Here is a 14,469-nt window from a genome sequence, read left to right as displayed (position 1 = left end):
AACAGAGAAAAGTCTCTTATGTTTGCATGCATAATATTAACAGCAAATGTTCACTGTACCAATAATTAGATACTCACCTTGCTAAAGAAATTCTTGCACGCTGACCTCCACTCAGTGTAATTCCACCTTCTCCAAGAACTATGTTGTCTTTCTCTGCAAATTTGGAAATGTCCTATTATCAAAAATAGAAAGAGAGGAATTGTTTATATTATTAGCTTGAATTTGAAAGGCAATTTTCCCCAAAATGTTATCATATATCAGACTACAACCACAGCTGAAATTTTGAACACTGCATCTCAATTACTTCAAATGGTCAATGTTATTTTAGTTGGTCAGAACTGCTGAAATTTTAGAACTAAAATTTTAATTTGTGGAATGTCACTCATTCTTAATAAGAATTCTTAAATAAAAATTGGGAAATACCAAAAAGTAAAGCATATGTATACTCACAGGTAGGTGAATGTGTGTGCGTTATCCACAGGTCCACCCCAAAACCTAATGCTACTAATATGCCAAAATCCACTTCCTCCCAGTCTGAATTTACTCCTTTTAAAGGAACCTCCAAAAATGAATAAACCTAATTTAAAAACACTAAAAGAATACCTTCCCGGGGCGGGAGGGGAGGGATTGGGGTCAGAATGGGGGGCGGCAATTGTATGGGGAATATAACAATAAAATTTATAAAAAAAATAAAAAAAAAAAAAAAAAAGAATACCTTCCGCTGATGTGGAGAAACATATTTTTGGATGGTAATGGGCACAAGCAAACTCCTTTCATACTTCTCACCCTCCCATCCAAACAGCACAATCTTCTTCCTTATTCTCAGCTCTTTATTCCCATCTCCTCATGCCATCCACTCTGCCTCTCCTGTCACCTCCTGCCAAGTGTCATCCCTTTACCCAGTTAATGAACTTCTCTGTAGCAACAATCAAGCAAAGACTGTAAGAGATTAGAATCTATCAGGAATAGTCCTTCTAAGTATAACTTGGAAAATAAACCATAGTTGGAGAAAACTAAATTATCCCAGTGATTTAATTAACCATTTTAAAGTAAGTTATAAAACAGTAACTGGAACATTAGTGTATAGATAGTTGAAATACCCATACAACAAACAAAATTCTAGAAGGCTTTCTGGAAGAGATGGCTTTGGCTTGAGACTTGAAGAATGAGAAGAGTTACAGAGGTAAAAAAAAGTTTTTCTTATTTTACTTCCCATTCATACACATCTGATCTTTCACTTGGTTACCACCTTCTAATTCCTTTCTCCATTAAAAACTCTCCCCTGCAATATTGCTCCTTTTTCTTCACAATCCAGAATGAAACCACCATCTCTCCTTCAACTACAACCAGCACTGTCTATTTTAAATTATCAACATGATTACTGTTGTTACTCACTTGTTTCTGATACGTACCATATGAAAGTTAAATAGAACTTCATACACAAAATTCTAAACTAAAAAATCAGGCAAATTATTAAGTGATCATTTTGTTTAAGATTAAATATTTCCCTGCTGCCCAAAAGTAGAGTGTCCCTATGAAACCTTTCGTAAGCTGAAATGGTGTAAAACAAAGAAATAATTATCATTCATTTACATGGAAAAGTTCTTAGTATTCCGAAACCCCAAAAATAATCTGTCAAGATATACCCACTAACACATAAACCCCCAAATCGCATTAACATATAGCAAAACCAGTAATAATATGAATAGACAACCTCTACAAAGCAGTTCCCAAGGAGGGAGCTTTGCGATGCCACCCCTATGGCTTGTTGTACAGGGAATGTATTGCCTCTCTAACAGCTGAGGCTAAACAAATGTTGAGCACTATTTTTAACTTCTGCCTAAAATTTCATAAATCTGAACATATTCAGATTTCTTTTGGTTAGTGAAAACTGATACTAATATAGGTTTTTCATAAAAGTAAAATGTGGTAGAACGCAAACTTTCAAAAAGCAAGGGATATCTGTATTTGGCAGCATTTTGTAGCCTGGAACTATGTTAGATACTACCCCCAAGGAACTGTGACTGTCAATAATCCTGACCTAGAGCCCTGAGACCAAAACTGCTGACATGTTGGAGGAAATGCAGCAGGATCCAGTGAAGTAAGATACTCAGGCCTGTGTTGTAGAAATGTAATGTAGACAGATCACTGAGATCCATATAACACTGCAGTGATGAGACACATGGAGCCAAGCACCATGGGACTATATTATTTTGTTCAATCCATAAGCCAGGCCACATACCTAGAATTCCATTCAGGTAGCAAGGATTACAGCTAAATTCCATATTTCAGAGTCTGAAATCTGCAGCCTTGCTAAAGGAGCTCCCCCAGGAACACCTGCTTCTAATATCCTATGAGATTCCCTTTGAGCACACAATCAAGACAGAGCACAAGTGTACTTCTCTTCTACACCCTGTATCCTTCCCCAAGTCCTACTCACTTTAAAAATATTAAATAACTACCTCACACCATGCACAAAAACCAACTCAAAATGGATTAAAGAACTGGACATAAGTCCTGAAACCATAAAATATATAGAAGGAAGTATAGGTGAAACACTACATGACATACATCTCAGTAACATCTTTAAAGACATATTACCAAAAGCAGTAATAGTGAAGGCAAAGATAATCAGCTGGGACTACATCAAATTAAAGAGCTTCTGTACAGCAAAAGAGAAAGCAACCAAAATAAAGAGACATCCCAACGATTGGGAGAAAATTTTTGCACACAACACTAATGATAAAGGACTGATCACAAAAATCTACAAAGAGCTGATGAGATGCAACAAAAACAAAGAAAATAATCCATTCAAAAAATGGGAAGAAGAGCTAAAAAGAAACTTCTTCAAAGAGGAAATGCAAATGGCCAACATGCATATGAAAAAATGTTCATCACTTGTAATCAGGGAACTGCAAATCAAAACTACAATGAGATACCATCTTACACCAGTGAGAATGACACATATTAAAAAAACTAGCAACAACAAATGTTGGCGAGGATGTGAAGAAAAAGGAACTCTCCTGCACTGCTGGTGGGAGTGCAAACTGGTCCAACCACTATGGAGAGCTGTGTGGAGATTCCTCAACCTGCTAAAGATGGAGCTTCCATATGATCCAGCAATTCCACTCCTAGGTATTTACCCAAAGGACACAGAAACATTAATTCAAAAGGGCACCTGCACCCCTATGTTTATAGCAGCACTATTTATAATAGCTAAGCTATGGAAACAACCCAAATGCCCCAAAATAGATGACTGGATCAAGAAGATGTGGTACATATACACAATGGAATATTACTTAGCAATCAAAAAAGATAAACTCATGCAATTTGCAGCAACATGGATGGAGCTGGAAGGAATCATGCTCAACCAAATAACCCAGAGAGAAAAAGAAAAATACCGGATGGTCTCACTCATAACAGGAATTTATAAAACCTAAATAAGGGACCAGGAAAAAGACTAATTATAATAAAGTCAAAATCAAAATCAACAAGCAACTATAAACCAGAGACACACTGGAGGGGAGGGAGGAGAGAGCAGGATCAAAACAAGTGGGGTGGGAATTGTATAAGGACTATAACCAAGATGAAAATGTATACATTGTGCAAAAATGAAAAACAATGTAAAAATACATAAAATAAAAAATGAAAAAACAAACAAAAAAGAAATTATTCGGAGAAATAATAGGAAAAAGTCTCAATGTGGAAAAAAGGGGTATTAAGATCTATTGAACCCTCTGAGTGTCAAGAAAGGACTTATACCTGACATACTATGAAGAAATCATTAATTACTGTCACAAAAACACAAAGTAGCATTATTTCTAGCTTCAGCATGGGAAGTGGTAGAGTATAAATTGATACCACCTCTCATGCTGAATCCAATTTAGGGAAAACAGTATAGCAATAAAATTTCGATGATACATACATAATTACATCTACAAAATGTCTGAAGCATTGCATATTCAGCTATTATAATAAGCCACGTTAAAAGTGGTGTGAAAAATTAACTGCAATTAAATAAAATTTTTGCTTTTTCTGAAAAAAATATTAAATATTTTAGAGTGGATAAAAGAGTAATTTTCCTTATTTGAATAGACTAATTGCAGGCCTTTGTAAAAGAAGCAAATTTTCCAATATATTAAGAAGCCCAAGGTTGCTAGAATTAATGGATTTTCTTTTTCCAAATTTGAATTCAACACTGCATTGGCTAAATCAGCTCAAATGTTTAACATTTTAAATTTAGATATGCCAGACGTTATCACGATCATACGATCATTACACAGTTAGATTTGGGGGGGGGGACTGTGGATTGAGACAATGCAGGATTCTAGCTAGAGCCAGCGTTAAATAAAGATTTGTGAAATGAAGGAAGGAGAATGGAGGAAGGTGAGGTCACCAAACCTCAAATTACAAAGAAAGTGGTTCAGTAGGAAAGAAAGTGAAGAGAGGTATAGAGAGTAGAGAAAGAAAGTAAATGAATGGAGAGGAGGAAGGAATAATTGTTAGAAGTAGGTATCTGTAGGAAAAAAGCAAGAAGATATTGACAGAAGAAGTGAGACACGTGATGAGGAAGATAGAAGATGACAGAGGATACTGAACTGTGGTAATATCTCTTTAGTAAATAACCCTACTGAATTAAATGTCCGAAGAATACAAATTTTCTCTTCTTAAGTCAGAATAATAGAATGGTTTAACCAAATTTCTCTCTTAAGAGCCTGTAATATTTACACAAACCAGGGAAAGATAAGGATGGGGACAGGAAATAAAACATTCTCTTCCTTCTTTCCTATGTGAATAAGTGAAACAAAATATTACAGAAAGAAATCAGAATATCCTGCAGTGAGCTCCAGCTTTATAAGTTCAGATAAAATGGAACAACATCAAATTCTTCAAAAGAGGACCAGAAATAGCATTCCCTTTGTATCACGCAATCAAATCCTGACTTGAAGCTGGTCAAGGGAAGAAAGGAGAAAACGCTTTAAAAAAAAATAGGAATCAAGAAAGAAATTGCTAAATGGTTTCTTGATACTGTGTTGCTCTGTTGGTTTCATTATAACCACATGCTCTCCAATTCCTTTGTATTTTCAGAGCAGTATTAATCCTAAACTCCTGTGATAATTTACTGGGCCCAGTGTCTGCTCTTCCCAGCATCCTCAGTCAGTAAACCAAGGGCTGGAGCCCCAGACCTGCTTGGTGAGTGACAGGTTTTATTCTTTGGCCCAGTTTAGATGGAAAGAGATTTCCTTCTTAAAGAAAACCATTTTATAAAAAAAGGGAAAGGGACGTCTTCTCTCACACTTGGGAGAGCTTCCAGGTTTGGTGAACACTGGGGAAAATACAACAAAAAACTGCAGCAAAGTGCCCTTGCTTCTGAGTCACTGGTGAATTGAAATCTCAATTATGTTTGCAATACCCAAAAGGCTCTGTGACTCAATCCCCCTAATCATAAACTGGGTAGAATAATAGCTGAACTTTCATAAAGGGTGCTAACTGTAAGAATTAAAGGAAATTTGGGATCTACAAAACGATTTAATAAATATAGAGCAATAAACTATAACAATCCAAGGGAATCTCTTTAAATCTAAAAGAAAGCTTACACAAAACAGAAAATATGAGTGGCAACATTAACTGGAGAGCACAATAATCCATTTTCTAGCTCTGTGTCCACTATAAACTGGACAAGTACTTGGGGTAAGTCTCTTCTGGTCTTTAGTTCTGTCTGTAAAATGGGAATAATATGCCTTCCTTTAGTAACAGATGATGGAGCCAAGATTCCAACCAAGGTAGTTGGCCTGCAAAGCATGTTATCTTATTTTTTGTATTTCCTCCTTATATGAAATTTAAGAATAAAATTCCCAAAATAACCTCAGTCTGATATATTTGCAATTTTAATAAATGTATGCATAAGTATGGATATAGTTTGTATTTTAATATGCTAAATCTTGTTAAAAATAATGACCTACCTTTTCATTAATTCAGATCTTATTTATTATTCTTCAATAAAAACATGGCTTCTTAACATAGGTCATGTAAGTTTCCAACTAGATTTTTCTATAAGTATTTTATACTTTGCTACTATTGTGAACTGAAAGGCTTTCTATTTCCATTTTTAGACTGTTGTTGCCTGTATAGAGAAAAGCTAATAATTTCTGTGTGCTTATCTATTATCCAGTCATCTTACCATATATTCTCTTGTTAATTACAGTACAATTTTGTGTTCTGGTTTCTTGCCTGCTTTTTGCTAGAATATCTTGGGGTTTTTTGTTTGCTTGTTTGTTTTTTGTGGGACCCTCGCTGGCAGCCAGGGAACAAACCGGCGCTGCAGAGGCTGTGGGTAGCCTCACAGCCCAGCGCTCAACCACTGTGCCACCAGAGGAGGCCCACTTAGGGTTTTTTAGGTAAAATTCTTTTCATGAACATGTAGCATTATTCTTGTTTTAAGACAAATGACATTAACTTACCACTATTTCGAATAATGTTTACTTTGGAATGTTTGGCCTTAAAAGCTAATGCAATTGTGATGTTTCCTTCCACTTCTATTTTTACCTTGAATCTTTATTAGAAACGGCAGGTGAATTTCATATAAGTTCCTTTTAGCATCTACTGAGCCTGTTACACAGATTTCCCCCTTGTCAATAAAACAAACTATACTGTATAGAATTCTTTGCATTGAATTGATACCATAATTTCAGGTTTTCAGGTCTAGTCTCCCTGTGAGAAATGGATCCCAGGCTGCAATGGCAGCACTGAGTCCCAGCCACTAGACCACCATGGGTTGGTGTCTCATGAAGCCCCAGCAGGAACTTTGCTGACGCTCAGGCAAGCGAGCGATAAGAGGCAGATTTGCTTAAAGAAAGAAAAAGTTTATTAAGGAGAAAGGAAACAAATAAAGTGGGACTCCCAGGCCAGTGGTACCAGGCCAGGGAGGGGCAAGGAAGCAAAAGTGGAGACATGCCTCAGGGAATATACAACATCTTGCCCTGATTATTCTAAAGCAACAACAGTCTCTTTGTGATTGGTTAATTCTTGGTGGTGTCACTTACTCAGTCTTAATGTCTCTGTGCCCAAAACTAACTCGCTGTGTCCCATACCTTATCGTAGCATACTTTTCTTTATCATCCTTGTTCCAGAATGTCCTGCTGCCCCTAGTCCTGGGGAGAATTGATTAGTCCCCTTTTGAATTTGTTGTCCTTATTTTTGGAGCCTTCCTTAACTCTCCTGAAGTCCCTGCCTGCACTGTCCCTGAAGCTGCCTAATTATCCCTAACTTGCCCTAGGACTCATTGGGAAATTATTAACTCTTCTCTCCTTTTTTTGGTTGGTTTTCCATTTTGTTAAATTAAGTTTTAATAATTTACTTATTTCCTTGTTAAAACTTTTATTGATTAGCTATTTTTTTAATTTCTCCAGAAAAATAAGAATTGTATGTATTTTTAGGCTTGCATTTTAACAAGAAATTAACAAGGCATTTAAAGCTAAAAATATCCCTGTGAGTATAGGCATTTTCTATAGATTTGTATAAAAAGTTTTCATTCTGTCAGTGTGTTCTAGATTTAAATTAATTATACTCAGTATAATGTTCAGTTTTTTTCTCAGTTATAGAGAATAATTGAACCAAAGACTAGATTCTGTGATTCCACATTACTTTAAACAAATCTATTCAATTTGATCCATGTCACATTCCAACTAAAACAAAGCAACACAAATAGGGGGAAATTTGGATCCTTGTGAACTCTAGTTTTTAAAAACTGACAGTAAAACTTTCCCTAACCCTCTTTTCAAATGCCTCGACCCCTAGTGACACCTTTTTGATGTTCTCCAAATTTGGCATATCTTTCACCATTTGCACCTGCTGTCCCCTTTTCCTCTGCTGTATCTGGCAAATCCCTTCAAGATAAATAAAAATTTAATTTCCTCCATAAAGTGCTGTACCCTTTCTATTATTTTATAAGAGTATTCACCTCTTATTAACTGTCTCTATACCTGTACTCTGGAAACTGAACTTCTCAAGGGCAAGGGCAGGGTTGTTATTTCCTCTATGCTTTGGGAGCCAAGATTGGTTTTATTTATTTCAGTTTTATAGTCCCTAAATGAAAATTTGGAGGGAAAGGAGGAACTGTTCAAAAATTGCCTTGTATAAAATGAATATCTACATGGATAACAATAAAATTATATCCTTATAACAATAAAAAATATTAATCCCAATGGTTTGCAGTAAAGGAAAAAAAATAAAACTTTAAAAATATTTAAAAGGGCCTCCCCGGTGGCACAGCGGTTGAACGCTGGGTTGCAAAGCTGCCCGCGACCTCTGCGGCGCCAGTTCAATCCATGGCTGCTCCCCGGCCACCACATGGCGCGCAGACCTCTCCTGCCGCCCGCTGCTCCCCTCAGCAGTGTACCTCGGTCCTTCTACCTGTTCTGCTCCCCACTCTGGCTCTGGTGAATTCTCTCACCCTCCCATGCTTCTGACTGTACCCAGTGCTTGTATAAACAAACAAACAAACAAATAAATAATACATGCCTCTTTAAAAAAAAATTTAAATATAGACTAGATATGAGATTTGTATTAGAAAGAATAAAGTAAAGATCTAGAAAGAGAGCAAACAAAAAAGGAAAATATAGATTAAATTGGTTAAAAGAAAATTAAAATACTCTTTATAACAAAATATACATTGCATCACCATCCATCTCTAGAGAATAGTAATAGAATGTATAAAACTGTTTCTCTCCAGGCCCTTCAAGTTACAGATGGTAAAAGGTATTAAATATGATTGTATTAGGGGAAATACTAATGCAAAAGGAAACAAGGAAGGAGGCAGGGAAAACTGGGAGAACTGCCAGATCCCAGTGCAAGTCCATCCTGGATGAAGGAGAGAAAGACCGAAGGTTTGATAGAACGACACTAGGCCCTATGGAGGCTAAGCAAGTTTGGGCAAAGCAATTTGGGAGTCAGAGTCAAAACCCATTAATAAATAAGTCCCATGTCTTCCAAACACAAATCTGCTTTTCCCTGTCATAGTCTATTACCACTAAAACCAGTCTGTGGAAGGAGTGGTCTTAAGACAAATTCAGTGAGTGAAGGCTTGCACGGTATAGCAACTAGGGCTCTTGTTCAAGCACATTTGCTACAACACAGAGGCATATCTCACAGCCCAATATCTTAGCAAAAAAAAAAAAGGTAACATGTATGAATTCAAATGATTAATACATATGTACGAACTTACAATTAGGGAACTGCAAATTAGAATAAAAAGATAGGACATTTTACAGTTAGACTGGCAGTAATGTCTCTGTCAATAACAACAGCTTTCAAAGATTGAGGAAATGTGAACCTCATAAATGTCTGGTGTAGTGTAAGTTGGTACAGCTATTTTAAAGCACCACTTAGCAGTAGCTAGGGAAATAGGAAATATGTACATATATTCTATGACATCACAATTCATTTGCCTGGATATTATACCAGAGAATCTTGACAGTCTATAAGAAGATATATTCGAAGATTTTCTCTGTAGTATTGATTAAAATCTTGGAACAATCTAAATGTCTACCTGAGTAAATAAACTGTGATATATGAGTATATAACAGCTGTTAAAAGAACAAAATAAATTTCTACTTTTATGTATCACCTTAAAGTGGTAACAGGAACAAAGGAATTTAAAATATGATGTGTATAAACCATGCTATTTATATAAATTGTAAAGCCACACACAGCTTATTAAATATTATTTATATATAAGCATATGCAGATATCAGTGTAAATTAATTTAAATAGGCTGGAAAAGTACATATCACATTCAGAATAGTGAATACCTGAAACTTGAGATTTTGTGGAAGAATGATAGCAATAAAGGTGGGGTGAAAAGTCCTATTTAGAATTCAAGGAAGAAAATACAGATATTGTCATGTAAAGGTTTTCTATCTGTAATAGACACTGGAGTACAGGTTACCTTTAAAAAGCACAAAAATAAAAGATTTCTGAATCTGTAAAGATTTGATTTTCTGAGTCAATGTATCTGAATTCATTTTCTGGAATGAAACCACTTATGAAAAGATATGTGTATATGTACATTTGAATAATTTCAATTAAATAAGTGAGAGATCATAATTAGTAGAAAAATGCTGAGACTGAGATGAAATAAAATAGTGGGGGTGGATTGCAGAGAAATGTGAATAAGCACATTCCTTTAAGTTCAAATGCATTAATAAACATTAATAATACTAATATCCTGCTGTTAATGTTTGTGCTTGTTCTGATTACCTATTTCATTGTTCTTTTATAGATTTCTTTATTAGTGTTTGGTTTTTGCTTTTGATTGAACATAAAACACTTTGTCTGGTATACACTGTTAAACATTTATCTTTGCTGATTACTAAGGGCACTCAAATCTGGTAATGTATTTATCTTAAGGGTGTTGGTGTTCAGCTTTCAAGAGCAAGTTTTCCCTTCTATGAAAGCTAGAATCTAAGAAAAAGGTGCACCACTTCTGCTATCATGAGTTTCAAAAGCAGCATGAAGCATGTGTAGCTTCAAGAAGTCTTCCACACAGAGATAAATTATATTTTTCTTTACTTGACTGAAACTTCTCTTCAGTTCTGTTGGAGTTATCCATCAATTGTTGGAAGAAATCACTCACTTGAATTAAGATGTTGGGCATGATTTAATTCCTTATATAAACATTAAACGGAGATTTTATAAAACCTAAGGCTTAAAATAATTCAACTATAAACATTTAAAATTTTTGATCAATTGATTTTCCTTTTGAAGGAGACCCCGAAAACCTTTCCTTTGAAATCATCCTACACTGCCACTTTGATTTTATCAAATTTCTTAGCACAGCTTATCTATAGATAAAACATCTAGATCTTTGTTTCCAAAAGTATGGTCCCTGAACTAGTTATTTGAGAATCACCTGGAAAGCTTGGTAAAGCATGCTAAAGAGCCGAGGAATCTAAATTTTAATCTGTGATTTTTATGCCTATTCGAATAGATATGTGTACTTTTGGCTAGTAGCTTCCTTAATAACACACTGGTCAGAAAGGCAAATATCAACTTCAAAGAATTCTGTGCACATTACATCTTAGGTCTGTTCAAGATTGTAAAACACTTCAAAATTCATAGATAACAAGTACTAGAGAGGGTCAAAGTAATGTTATAATAAACGATCAATAAAGATTAACTTAGGGCCTCGCTGGTGGTGCAAGGGCTTAAGACGCAGCACGGTGAAGCTATCTCCAACTACTGCAGCACGAGCATGATCCCTGGCCAAGGAGTTGACCCACATGGTGCAGCAGACCTCTCCTGGCTCACCTGCTGTTCCCCTCAGCAGTGTATTTCAGTCAATCTGACTATTCTGCTCCCCGCTCTGTCTCTAGTGAATCCTCTCACTCTCCACACTTCCGGCCTGCACCCCAGTTCTTGTATGCATAAATAAATCTCTTAAAAAATAATAAAGATTAACTTATTTTATTATTAAGAAGCATATATAACATGCCCAATGTGATGTATGCACTTTTCACGCAAATGTTTAAATGTTTTCATTTTTATGTTTTTAAAAGATACCTAAACTTCATTATCCTAATGTTATTCAACTGAGCCAAACAAACCAGAACGTGTTAAAAAAAAACCTGCTAAAATAAAGCTCATTACCTCTGATTAAATATATAATAACAAAGGAATGGAATATAGTGTTACATCGGGGGCGGGAGAGACAGACAGAGACAGAGGGGGCAAGAGATAGAGGGTGAGACAAGTGAAAAACTTTAAAGTAGGGTAGAGAGTTACATTTAATGGCCCTGTGTAATTTTCCAACATTTGCTGAGTACATTTGAGCTTCCTGTGACTTTGTAGATAAGAAAATATCGTAAATTTTGTTTTATGACTGCCTTATCACTCTTCAGAACAACCTTGACAATACAGCTGCTGTGGTAAAGCAAGAGGGTAAGAACTTGGTTTGAGGAAATATGAACTTCAGGGCTAAAGCATGTCTTCAATAGTGAATTATTGGATAGTTAGTCATTGTTATTAATGTTTAATAATTACTAAGCACTTATATTGTGCTTTATGCACAAGGCAAATGGGCAAGAATAGAACAGATGTGTCGAAAGAAAAGAGGGAAGAGGTGGGGAGGAAGAGATTAAGCAATTTTAAAGGAAGATCTGCAAAATGTAATTTAAGGTGTCTTTGGGTGTTTCCAAAGACGTAAAAGTTAGAAAAGGCACTTGAAACAATCTAATTTATCTTACTCTGGCTCTACATTAGACTCATTTAATTACAGGTTTTTGGAGTCCAGATTTCAGTTTCACTGAAATGACCCTGAAAGGCTAGTTATGAAGAGCTCTCTAGATGATTTTGATTCCGCTGGTCTAAGAACTGGCATTTAAAGCTACTAATTCCTCAACTATCTCTTTTAGGTCTACCCACCCAAGATGCTGGGACAAATCCAATCTTTGGAAAAGCACTCCTTTCTCAGTACTTCACTGTGTTATCTTGCAGTTGACCCTGCTCTGGAGTTGATCTTAGGTCCCTAGGAACTAAATCTCCTCTTTCATAATTCTGTTCCTTGGGAGGTAGGTTACTAACTCACCTCCCATGATCCTTATGAAGAGCTGGCTTTGAAACACCAACTACTCTGCACACACTGAGCAGGCTGCCACGCTATGCTGACTGCCCATCTACTTGAACTTCCATATTTTAAATTTGAAGTTATGAGTCACAAAGTAGATATCTGACCCCAAGGGAAGGGGAAAGAAAACATGGGAGAAAATCAGGAAAGACTTATTTAAATTTCTAGTGTGTGGATATAGGTGGTCTTCCCAAGACACATTTATTTAGAATTATGGCAACTTGAAATGTCATTTTCATGAAAATAAATATCTTGCAAATACTTTTCAAAACTATGTCATGGACTTCTCAATACTACTAATTCACAAGTCTTTGTTAGCACAATCTTCTCTTTCATAAATGGCAGGTATATAATCTCAATGGTATAAAAAGAGTGTCAACAATTATGCTGAGATTAATGAGCCTGAAGTTCTAACTTCAAGTCAGCAATGTTCAACTGATAACTTGCTAGAGTCTAACAAAGTTTCTTTTTTAATAAGCAACAACCTTAATCAGATACAGCAAAAAGATTTGGATTTTATTGCTGGTTCTATCAATTAAGAGACAAACTTGAATAAATCTCTTAAAACTTTCATCTCTTAGTCTTCAAAATGTGAATATTTATGAAATAAAAGCATTTCATAAACTGCTAAGCTCATATTCATTATGCCATCCAATATGCATCTTCCTAAAATATTGTTGTGTTGATGGCATTTCCTCCATAAGAAAAAGCAGTTGCTGTGGACAAGTCTGCCTTCCCCTCAGGCACCTTCCTGTACTCCCACTAAGAACCAAGTTTCCCCAACTGCAGTGAGAGTACCATCAGACTGGCTTTTACCACTGACACAAAACATGAAAGTGAATGAAGAATTTCTGTCTTTCTGCATCCCTGGGATTTTGTTTTTTGTTATTGTTTTTCTTTTTATTGCTGGCAAGTAGGGTGATTGAAACCATGATCAGACTGTCCTCATATAGTCCTCCCTTTCCAGACCCCAGCCCTCTGCACTCCATAGAGTTCCCAAAAAGCGCAATGCTCTTTCTTGGCTCCAGGCCCATTTCATTTTACACCCCAGCCACACAGAACCAACTACAGCTTCTTGAATATACAATGTTCTCTTTTGGCTCCAGGTCTTTTACATTCTGTTCTTTCTGTAATTTTCTTCCTGTTCTTCACTTAGATAACTCCTAGTCATCTGTCCCTTTTCACTTTATGTTTTTTTTTTTAAGATTTGTTTTATCTATTTAGATATCACTTCCTTCAGGAAAACCTTCTTTGACATTCTAAGGCCACAACACATGCTACTTCTATACTGACATAGGTTCCTGTAGTCACCAATAGCATGGAACTTATCAAATTTTATTGATTATTTGTTCACTTCCTATGGTGTAAAATTCCACTGAGGACATGGATTGTGTCTTGTTCATAAGTAATTCCTAGAGTTTTGTGCAGTCTTCAATGTTTGCATTCACAAATATTTACTGAATTCGTATATGTATGATTTCCCCAATATCTACAAGTCAAAAATTCATTGCCATCAACAACCCTTGTTATACATGAAGGCAGCATCCACAGTACCTGTTGTATCCATAGCAGGAACTCAAAAAATATTTGTTGAAATGAATTTCTTATTTTCTTAAATTTGAGTCAAGAGTAACGGTATCTTCTAAATGAAAAGGAGATATTATGTACTTGATTCTAAAAGATATTTGTAGCAATACAATTGCCATTTCAGAAACAGTGTTACCTAGAGAACACTTGTACCTTGAAGTTTTAGGAAAATCAAGTTCCCTTCCTGAGAAGGTGTTTATGAACACCTGTAAGTTCTAAGGGTTTTTTTTTTTTTTTTCAAGTAAATATTCTCTTGGTCT

At 35.8% G+C, this 14,469-nt stretch overlaps 1 protein-coding gene across 1 annotated transcript in view; it reads right to left on the bottom strand.

The window, feature by feature from the left end:
- CFTR (CF transmembrane conductance regulator) overlaps nt 1–14,469 on the bottom strand; it is a 152,945-nt gene that overhangs the window by 65,334 nt on the left and 73,142 nt on the right. The window contains exon 12 of the mRNA XM_054692591.1: nt 78–172. Coding sequence (XP_054548566.1) covers nt 78–172 — 95 coding nt within the window. The remainder of the gene's footprint in view (nt 1–77; nt 173–14,469) is intronic.

Source organism: Talpa occidentalis, unplaced genomic scaffold, assembly GCF_014898055.3.
Source record: "Talpa occidentalis isolate TD23 unplaced genomic scaffold, MPIMG_talOcc4v2.1, whole genome shotgun sequence".
Taxonomy (NCBI): Eukaryota; Metazoa; Chordata; class Mammalia; order Eulipotyphla; family Talpidae; genus Talpa; species Talpa occidentalis.
The sequence above is the reverse complement of the archived record's forward strand: the minus strand, read 5'-3'. Positions and strand labels throughout refer to the sequence as shown.